Source organism: Onychomys torridus, chromosome 22, assembly GCF_903995425.1.
Source record: "Onychomys torridus chromosome 22, mOncTor1.1, whole genome shotgun sequence".
NCBI classification, from domain to species: domain Eukaryota; kingdom Metazoa; phylum Chordata; class Mammalia; order Rodentia; family Cricetidae; genus Onychomys; species Onychomys torridus.
This window is the reverse complement of record NC_050464.1, coordinates 11,941,952-11,952,342: the sequence shown is the minus strand read 5'-3', so window position 1 is coordinate 11,952,342 and position 10,391 is coordinate 11,941,952. Positions and strand designations below refer to the sequence as shown.

The following is a 10,391-nucleotide window of genomic DNA, read 5'->3' as shown; positions in this document are numbered from 1 at the left end:
CAGCAAGATGATGCACGACTGAGCTCAGCCAGGGTGTCTCTGTGCCGGTGGACACTGGCTGCATTGATATCCTCTGAGGCTGGAAACGCATCTGATGGCTCAAGACACAGGTCTTCCTCTTCATCCATCCATCCATCCATCCATCCATCCATCCATCCATCCATCCATTCATTCAGAAAATATCAGAGGAGCCCCCACTGTGTGTGAGGTACTCTACTGGCACATGGGTTCCACAGTAGGAGAGAAATGAACCCCCCTGACCTCAAGGTCACCCACCTTAGACAACAGGAAACAGAGAAACATCAGAATCTGGTGCTCAGGACCCTCTGTGAGAACAGAAAGGCAGAGTTACCCAGAGACCTGGAAGTAAGGAGCCAGTTGTGAGCCAGAGAGCATGTGCAAAGGTCCCAGGCACAGCAGCCCGGCAGTAGAAGAGGAAGTGAGAAGTCCTATAGGAAGGTGAAGCCCTGTAACGACAAGGACATAACCGTGTGCCCAGACATAGTGTGTGTCTTAGGGTTTCTATTACTGAGACAAAACACCGTGACCAAAAAGCAAATTGGGGGAGGAAAGGGTTTATTTGGCTTAGACTTCCACATCGCTGTTTATCACTGAAGGAAGTCAGGACAGGAACTCGAACAGGGCAGGGTCATGGAGGCAGGAGCTGATGCAGAGGCCACGGAGGGTGCTGCTGTTTACTGGCTTGTTCCAAATGGCTTGCTCAGCCTGCTTTCTTATAGAACCGAGGACCACCAGCCCAGGGATGGCACCACCCATAGTAGTCTGGGCCCTCTCCCATTGATCACTAATTGAGAAATGCTTTACAGCTGGATCTCATGGAGGCATTTCCTCACCTGAAGCTCCTTCCTTTCTGATGACTCTAGCTTGTGTCAAGTTGACACCCCAAACCAGTCAGTACAGTGTGTTACTCCCTACCCTCAGCCTCACCTTCCCCACTTCTCCCTACTACATACAGCCACTGGAGCCCAAAGCCAGGCCCTCACCCCACGTGTTTCCCAAAGCCCAGAACATCTTCAGCATCCTCTGATCCTCAGGGCTGAAGACCGATGTGGACATGAGTGTAGGGGACACACGCCCTCCCCTAAGAACTCCCATACCCAACTCCGTACTCACACAGGAACATTACTGCTCTGGGTTAACTCTGGGAACAGAAATGGCACACATATTAAGCACTAACTGTATACACGGGCAACAAAGAGCATCCAGCTATGACACCTTGGCGCCGACTCCCATGAGGCGTATGTAGGACCCCCTCCATCCTTGTGAGTTACCCCAGTGGTCTGTGGCAGGTGGAGTCTGCAAGGCTGGGGGTGTCAGGTGAAGACAGCTTCATCTGTCCCCAAAGGCCACCCCAATGTTCCACGGACCCTTCATGATCAGTCTCCTGACTGAAGTGTTTGGCATTCAGCTCCTGTGCTCTAAGGATGACTTCCTGGCCCCCTCTGCCATCGTGCCCTGTGGGACAGCAGGCACCAGGCCCCTGGAAAAGAGCAAGGATGCTACACAGGCCGGGGTCAGATCCTGGGCCATGCTGTAACTTACCAAGCACCGAGCATGGCTGACAGTCCCAAGACATCTGAGGTCTATGGAGAGCAGCCTGGATAACAGGTACGGGACCAGGGTCCTGGCCCCTCTTCCACATACATACCCTGCCAGGTAAACATCCCATGGGAATGAAGGATGCCACCAAGAGCCCAGGAGCTCAGAGAGCCAACCTCTGGGTTCCAGTCTCTAAGGCTGACCTGCTGTGTGATTTCCAGGACCTGCAGAGCCTCTCTGAGCCTCGGTGGTCACCCTATCTGTAAAGCTGAGTTGCTCCTGGCACTTTCTGGCAGCCCCAGCCTGCCCTCCCGTATGCCAGTCTGCCTCCCCTGGGGGTCAAGAGGCTGAACTGCAGTGGGTCCCTTGGATGGTTTAAAGTGGGGGAGGGGAGCTGGAGAAATGGCTCAGTGGTTAAGGAAACTGGCTGAGGCTTTGCTGACTCCTCATGGGAGGCCTTTACCTTTTTGGAGGAGAGAGTTGGGGGTGGGTTGGAGAGGAAGGCTGGGGGGGGGAGTGGGAGGAGGGATGAGATGGGGAATCTGTAGTTGGTATGTAAAATGAATAAAAAATTTCTTAATAAAGGGAAAAAAAAAAGAACTGGCTGCTCTTCCAGAGGAGCCAGGTTCAATTCCCAGCAGACACAGGGCAGCTGACAACTGTTTGTAACTCCAGTTTCTGGGGAATCTGACTCCCTCACACAGACACATATGTAAAACACCAATAAATATTAAAAAGGGGGGGTGCAGGAGATGGGGGCGTGGCTAACTCAAGGGTCAGGGACAGGTAGGTCTACCTAGGTCCCTCCAAGCCTTGTGCCCTTAATACACAAGAGGTCCCAGAGTTCCAAGCTCCCAAGACTCAAGGAACAAGGCCACACTGCCTAGGGTTTCTGTCACTGTGGTGAAACACCATGACCAAAGCAACACAGAGGGGAAAGAGTTTATTTGGCTTATACTTCCATATTGTAGCCCATCACTGAAGGAAGTCAGGGCAGGAACTCAAGCAGGACAGGAACCTGGAGGCAGGAGCTGATGCAGAGGCCATGGAGGAGAGCTGCTTACGGCCTGCTCCTCATATCTTAGTCAGCCTGCCAGGACCACCTGCCCAAGAATGGTACCACCCATAATGGACTGTGCTCTCCCACTATGCTATCAATCACTAATTAAGAAAATATCCTGGCGTTGGGGATTTAGCTTAGTGGTAGAGCACAAGGCCCTGGGTTCGAACCTCAGCTCCACATACAAAAAAAAAAAAAAAAAAAGGAAAAAAAAAAAAAAGAAAATATCCTACAGGCTTGCCTACAGCCCAATCTTATAGAGGCATTTTCTTTTATTTATTTATTTGTTGTTTTTTTTTTTTTTTGGAGGATGGGGGCATGTTGAGACTTGGTTTCTGTGTAGACCTGGCTGTCCTGGAACTCAGAGATCTGCCTGCCTCTGCCTCCCAAGTGCTGGGATCAGAGGTGTGCATCACCACACATGGCATGGAGGCATTTTCTTAATTGAAGCCCCCTCCTCTCAGATGACTTCAGCTTGTGTCAAGTTGACATGAAACAAGCCAGCACACTGCCAACACTCAACCACATTGCTACTGAGCCAGTCCCGGCCATCTGTGGTCTGATCCCCACAAGCCTCTTACCCCGTTGGTTTTTCTCAAGCCAGCTTTGAGAATACACCCTTGCAGCTACTCAGGGACCCTATCATAATCTGTAGTCATCCTCTGCCCCAGGCCCACAGGTCACCTGTGTCCAGGGCACAGATCCCAGGCCCACAGGGGCATAATTATTACAGTATCCCACTCTGTCCTCCTGTCCATCTGCACAGACAGGGAGCAACTAACATGTCCAGAGAGGGCGATGCTTAGCTTCAGTTGTCAACTGGACACAGTCTAGAGTGACCTGGGAAGAGTCTCAATGAGGGGCCATCTAGATCAGGTCGGTCTGTAGGCACGTCTGTGGGGGACTGTCTTGATTGCCTCAATGGAAGTGGAAAGACCCAGCCCAAAAGTGGGCAGTGCCATGCCCTGGGGTTGGGACCAGAATGATCTAAAAGTAGAAAAGCAAACTGAGTCAGGTGGTGGTGGCGCATGCCTTTAATCCCAGCACTCAGGAGGCAGAGACAGGCGGATCTCTGTGAGTTCGAGGCCAGCCTGGTCTATAGAGTGAGTGACAGCCAGGGCTACTCAGAGAAACCCTGTCTCAGAAAAAGAAAGGAAAGGAAATTGAGCCCTAAGCGTGCACATATTCATTTCTCTCTGCTTTTGACTGTGGATGTCATGTGATCAGCTGCTCCAAGCCCTGCCCGCTGTGACTTCCCCGCAGTGACAGATTGTAACCTGGAATTGGGAGCTAAAGCAAACTCTTTCATCCTTTAGTTGTCTTGTCTGGATTTTATCACAGCCACAGAGAAGAAATGGTACAGAGAATGAGAGCCCACCCAAAGCTCCTGGTACATGCCCAGGGCTGGGACACAGGTGCCGGGCCCCTGACACAGTGACAGTGACATGCAGAGGCACATGTGGGAGGGTCAATGTCTTTATTGAGGACACAAGGACCCAGAGTAGGAGGCATGGACCCCTGAGCATCTCGTCTGGGGTCACAGCACCAGTCTTTTCCTGAGAAGGGCCAGGGCCCTGGTGCCAGCATTGGACAGCTCATGTCTGCCCACCTTTGCTCTTCGAGGACCAGATCTTGGAAAAGCTGAACCGGGACTTCTTCCTCTGGAGGCCTGAGGGGAAGACAGAGCTGTGAAGCTTCCACTGAGGCTCCTGTGTTTCTTTCCCGGCCACCCCTGGGGCTCCCACTCTCACAAAAAGCCCCGTGCCTCCCAACCTGGGAAGGCCATCCTCCCTGCCCATTGCTGTGTGCCCATAATTACCCAGGTTCTGGATCATGTTCTCCAGCATCTGGTCCTCTTCTTGTTCCCTGGAGTGGAGACAGGGTGACTGTGAGGGACGTGGGCCCTGGAGAGTTACAGGTAACATGTGCGAGCCCACAATCTCTCTCGTGACCTCTCTCTGTCTCTGTCTCTCTCTCTCTGTCTCTGTCTCTGTCTATCTATCTCTCCCTCTCCCCCCGCTTTCCACCCTAACACCAGAGTCAGCCCCACCTGGCCCTGGCTATCTCCCCACAACACAAGAGTCTCCACATGTCCCTCCATCCCCAGGCAACTGTCTGCCTCCGCAGCCTAGCCACTCAACAGTGAGTTGGGGATAACAGATGACCTGTTCACTGGGTAAGCCCCTGTTGGAGTCACACAGAGTTTGGCTTAAGGTCAGCTTTGGGCTGACCCTGTGTGCCCTGGACATGGGGCCTCATCTGACACAAGAGAGCTGAGCGAGCTGAGCACAAGCGTGTTCACATGCATCTCCCTCTGCTCTTGACCGGCTATGATATCACTCTCACTAGCTGTCTCAAGTTCCTGCCACCTTCAGGACCACCGAGAAGCTTGGCAGCCATCAGAAGACACACAGCTACACATACCTGGTTAAAATTAAGTGCTAATCTTAGTTCGATGGTGTAGGCCTATTATCCCAGCTACTTCTGGGATAGCATCCCAGCGAAGTATGGGATAGGAGGATTGAGTTCAAAGTCTACCTGGGCCAAAGAGTGAGTTCAAGGCTTGTAGTGGATAGCCATCCCAGCATTGGCCTGGAAGTTCCAACCCCCATTGAGGCTTCAGTAATGATCACGCCCACAAGGCGGGGCAGAGGAGGGAGCGGAAGACCGAGGATCAAGAGGAGGTCGCTCTCTTGGTTCGGGGACGCTGGACGCAGGAGGTAGACCGAGCAGAGTTCTCCAGAGAACACCGCCGGACTGTGCTATACTTTGCCAGACCCTGCAACCTACCCCTTCATTTGTAAGTTACCCTACAAAATAAACCTCCCTTTTAACTACGTGGAGTGGCCTTAATAATTTCACCAATAAAGGCTAGCCTGGGCAACTTAGTAAGACCATGTAACAACAGTGTTCGGTCTATAGCACAACACTAGAGTCTCCATTGAGGGGCTGGGGCGTGGCTCAATGGTAGAGCCCCTGCCTAGAATCCCCCAGTGAGGGGCTGGGGTGTGGCTCAGTGGTAGAGCCCCTGCCTAGAATCCCCCAGTGAGGTGCTGGGGTGTGGCTCAGTGGTAGAGCCCCTGCCTAGAATCCCTCAGTGAGGGGCTGGGGTGTGGCTCAGTGGTAGAGCACCTGCCTAGTATTCATGAGGCAAAGTTTAATTCCAAGCACCACATATACAAGATAAAGGTAAAAGATGTTTTAGGGGCTGGAGAGAGGGTTCAGCAGTTAAGTGTGCTTATTACTCTTACGGAGGACCCTAGTTCAGTCCCCAGAAGCCACAAAGCAGCTCACAACCACCTGTAACTACAGTTCCAGGGGATCGGATGCCCTCTTCTGGCCTTGTACACATGTGATGCACATAAATTCTTGTAGGCACACAGGCACACATATAAGAACAGTAAATAAGCAAATCACTTTTTAAAGCCATTTTAGGCTCAACTGTTCAGTTTCATAGGCCAAAGGTGGTGGTGTATTAGCCATTCATGGCTGCCACACAGGACAGCATGGATGACAGGCCGCTTCCTTCACTAGCCGTACTGGGCAGTGCTGTCCTTAAAGGCTAGGGTCCTGAGTGAGAAAGACCCCCAAAGGACTAGCCTCCCCAAAGCAGAGTCCTCTTGTGAAATGCAACCTGGGTCACACTGAGTAAGAGTAGCCTGCCAGCCGGGAGCGGCTCTGATCCCAGCCCCATGTCCCTCACCGGAGCCGATCCTCATCCAGGAAGTCAACGATGTCACTGCGGTCATTCACGGTGTTCACATATTGACTCAACAGCTCCTGTTCCCGCTCACGGTCCCGGGGGGACTTCAGACCCTCTGTGGGGACAGCCTGCCATCAGTAGGAGCCCCATTCTGCTCAGGGACAGGGTAGTCACACGTTTGTGTGTTGGATTCCTCTGGAGAGCAATGTGTGATAGAGTTTACAGAGTGGGCCGGATCAGGAAACTGGCCGCACAGCCTGAGTGTGGAGCCTCTGGTATCTATGCCTTTATTATGCAAGGCTGAGGCAGGGGTCCTACAGCCAGGATGTGGTGTGTCTGTCCTCATTGCTCAAAGTGCCCCTCCCATGTCATCCTTTGAATCTCGCACTAGCTGGCTATCAGGGGGCAGGGCAGGGAGCACACTATGAGGTCCTTTGAAGAGCATCAAACTTAGGCCCAGAACAGCTAAGGCTTTTGTCTGAGGTCACACAGCCAGAAGCATAGGAACAAAAGCCAGAAGTCTCATGGCTTAGCCACAACCATATCACCATTAGACTCTCACGGGTCAAGGCAGGGCAAACAGGGAAGTTGGCACACGGGTCTGTGGCTCTCAGGCCAGGCTTCCTGGGGACAGACACATACCTGGCTTGTCCATTAGCCTCCGCAGCTCATCCTGGAGGTCCAGCTGTCTCTCCTCCAGGCACTGGTCCTTGGACCTGCAGGACACACATGACTGAGGCCCAGCCTGACCAGGCTGTCCCCACCACATCCACGGGCTGGTCCCAGCAGGGCACTGCAAGGCTCGGAGGTCTCACTTGTACATGAGTTCCGATTCGAGTCTCAGCAGCAGCTGCTTCTCATGAATAAGCCGGAACCAGTCCACCATGAGGCTATCCTCTGAAGCGTCTGTGGAGAGACACAGCTGGGGTAGAGAAGCCACAGACTGCCTGGCACCTACTCTGGTGCAGAAGGGCAGATTGGGACAGGGTGAAAGCTAGCCAGAGGTACTCAGGAGGGCCTGCAGTCAGCCTGGGCATGGCCAATCTGCAACTAGTGTGGGATGGAGCCAGCTTGCACCAGTAAGGGGCATGGTCAATCTGCAACCAGTAAGGTATGACCAGCCTATAGGAATATGACCTGGGCAATAGGGGTATGGCCAGCTCATGGGCATGGCCAGCTGTAGCATGCGGTCAGCCCATGGCGATGTTGGCCAGCCATTGAGAGTGTGGACAGCCAGTAGGACAGTCATTTAGGAGCATGGAAAGTTGATAGAGTGTGGCCATCAGCCACCAGTGGGTACACGGTCAGCTACGGGGCATGGCCATGGGAGGGACAAGCTCCAATCTGCTTACCTCCCTCGGCTGCCCGCAGCCGCTTCTCCAGCTCTACGCCTCTGAGCTCCAGGATGTCCAGCTGATTCTCAATGTTCTGCAGCTGCTTCTGCAGCTCCTCCTGGGGGATGTAGTTGGGGTGCAGCTGGGGGAACCAATGGAGAGTGAGCACAAGCCCAGGACCAAAGCCCAGCTGTCCCCTGATGCCCAGATGACTCACCCTGACTGGGGAGGTCACAGTCTCACCATGTGGAGCAAGGGCACTGTCCAGGACTGCAGGCCTCTCTAGAAAACAGATGGAGAACTGAGGCTCAGTCTCAGGGCACCAAGCCTAACAGAACCTGGATGTGGCCTGGACATGACTTGCCACATCTATTTTAGGCCATGGGCCCCAGCAGGCATTGCCCCCCTTACCACCTTCCAAACAGAATGGCATCAGAACTGACCTCGTGTCCCCCACGCGGATGTCTTCTCCTCCTTCCGGTTCCTGGCCTGCGCTTCCTGCTTCTTGAGCTCTGGCTGGAGCCAATCAGCAGAAACATCCAGGCTGGGAGGGACAGCTAGTTTCTTACGGTGTGATGGAGCAGGAGAGGAGGCTACTGGCACAAAAGTGGGGGGCAGAGGCATGTGAGGCCTGCTGGCCGGAGCCCTGACACTGAGAGGAGCCGGGTCCTAAGCCCCTGCTCTGTCCCAGGACAGTCAGTGTTACAGCACCACGTACCTCCCAAGGTAGGGCGCCTGTCCTGCCCAGACTGGCCACATCCACCAGGGAGGCAGCATCCAACAGACCCACAAAGCCACTGACATCACAGAGTGTGACCTGGGGAGTGGCTCACTAAGGGCACAGCTGTGCTAAGAGCAAACCTGGCCCAACACACATTCATTCACAGACACACCTAAACATGCATGTGCATACATGCATACATGCCTAACACATACATACACATATATTCAGACTATGCCTGAACATGCCTCACACACATACATCCCATGCATGAACACACATGAATATTCCATGCCTGAACACACGTGGGCATGCAGACTACACCTGAACATGCCTAATACACATATATACCATGCATGAACATATGTGCACACATTTATGAACACAGATATCACACATATCTCTTATATCTAAGCATGCATGTTGACACCCAAATATGTGTGCATACATAAATCCTATGTCTAAACATGCACATATACACATCCCCCATATATGTGTATCATACATGACCATATGTATGCACACACACATCTTGTGCCTGAATACATGAGTACACATGAAGCCCATCCAGGAACACACACGTACACACATCCATACCATATGTAAGCACCCCCTCTGGCTAAGCAGGGCCTCTGCCTGACCCCAGTCAGAGCACATAATCCACACAAGGACACACCTGAGTTCCTGCCATTACCTTCGAGGTTGGGCCCGGAACCAGCCGGGCCTGGTGTCCTCTTGTGCTGAATGGGAGTCAAGATGATGTGGATGCTGGGGTCAGAGCTGCTGGAGGCTTTTTTGGGAGTGTCCCCTGCCCTCGGCTCCACCAGGACTGAAACTTCTTTCTGCTCCAGAGTCCTAGGTGGAAGATAAGATGAGGCCCAGCCCAGATGAGGACAGCCAGGAGTCTGTCTCAAAGCCATACGCCTATGTCCAAGGTCCGCATGGTCTGAAGGAAGCCACCTGGCCAGGCCTGCATCATCCTGGCCTCTAATTCTAGGACCTGTCTGCTTCCACCCCCAGGGCACAGGGCTGTGGGCCCCCACATGCTCCGTGTGGGATGAGGGGTGCCACAGGCTTGCAGGGACCAGACGCACTGACACCCACCCCAAGCCTGGCTCGTGCGAGCTGCCTGCCATGGCACACCTGCTCTGCCTTCACCACATCCCTTAAGCCATCGTACTGGGATGAGGTGTCCCCAACACCTGGCAGGTGACGGGTCCCAGGACACTCAAGCTGGTGTGAACCAACTTTGTCTATGGATACTGAAAGGTCCGAGTGTATACATGCCTTCTGGCCAGAGCTGTGTCAATTTCTGGGTGTATACTGCCATGCTTCCACACGTACTTAATTAGGCACCTGCTGTGTGCTAGGCCAACTCATACTGCAGAGCCACAGGCACAGGTGTGGCCCTGGCAGCCAGCAGCCACCCCTGCTCACCTCCTTACAGAGGTTTTCTTCTCCACTGGCTTCAGGCGGGCCCTCCACCCTTCCGGCCCCTCCTCCTGGCCTTCCTGAGAGGTGGGGCCTGGACCTGAGTGTAAGAAACAGATCAAGTAGGTGAGACAGGTGGGGATGTACCTTTCAACACCCCCAGAGCCAGCCCGGCACACAGGACAGAGGTGGGGCTTCCAGCCTGGCTGTTGTGTACCCCCAGGAATCATTACTCCTTTCCAGGCCTCAATTTCCAATCTGTCAAATGGGTGTTGACATGGAAGGGAAACTCTGTGGACTGAGTTTCTGTGACATGGGCAACATGATGAGCAATGACTGGGCATGGCTACCTATCCATAGTCATTCTTGACTCCTGCCTAACTGTGGATTAAAGAGTGAGCTCGGTCAAAGGGAGTTACAGAAAGACATCTTTGTAGTGCATCCTGAACCCCATTCCCCCAGACATTTACAGACAAGGAAGAGGTATGTAGACCCAGGGTATCTGGAAAGAGTTGCAGGAAGACAGCAGGACCCCAGTGCTAGGCAGAGCCATTGTGAAGGTGGACAAGGCCTCTTTCTGCA

The 10,391-nt window shown here is 53.3% G+C and overlaps 1 protein-coding gene across 2 annotated transcripts in view; it reads right to left on the bottom strand.

The window, feature by feature from the left end:
• Nucleotides 1-4,099: 4,099 nt before the first annotated feature.
• Nucleotides 4,100-10,391, bottom strand: part of Micall2 (MICAL like 2) — a 28,435-nt gene continuing 22,143 nt past the window's right edge. Inside the window, exons 8-17 of one of the 2 annotated variants that reach the window (XM_036172637.1) lie at nt 9,816-9,909; nt 9,073-9,233; nt 8,101-8,253; nt 7,875-7,939; nt 7,676-7,799; nt 7,139-7,229; nt 6,966-7,039; nt 6,324-6,438; nt 4,440-4,486; nt 4,100-4,289 (exon numbers count right to left, since the gene is read on the bottom strand). In XM_036172637.1, coding sequence (XP_036028530.1) covers nt 4,216-4,289; nt 4,440-4,486; nt 6,324-6,438; nt 6,966-7,039; nt 7,139-7,229; nt 7,676-7,799; nt 7,875-7,939; nt 8,101-8,253; nt 9,073-9,233; nt 9,816-9,909 — 998 coding nt within the window. In that variant the 3' untranslated portion in view covers nt 4,100-4,215. The remainder of the gene's footprint in view (nt 4,290-4,439; nt 4,487-6,323; nt 6,439-6,965; nt 7,040-7,138; nt 7,230-7,675; nt 7,800-7,874; nt 7,940-8,100; nt 8,254-9,072; nt 9,234-9,815; nt 9,910-10,391) is intronic. The other variant, XM_036172639.1, reaches the window with a different exon arrangement.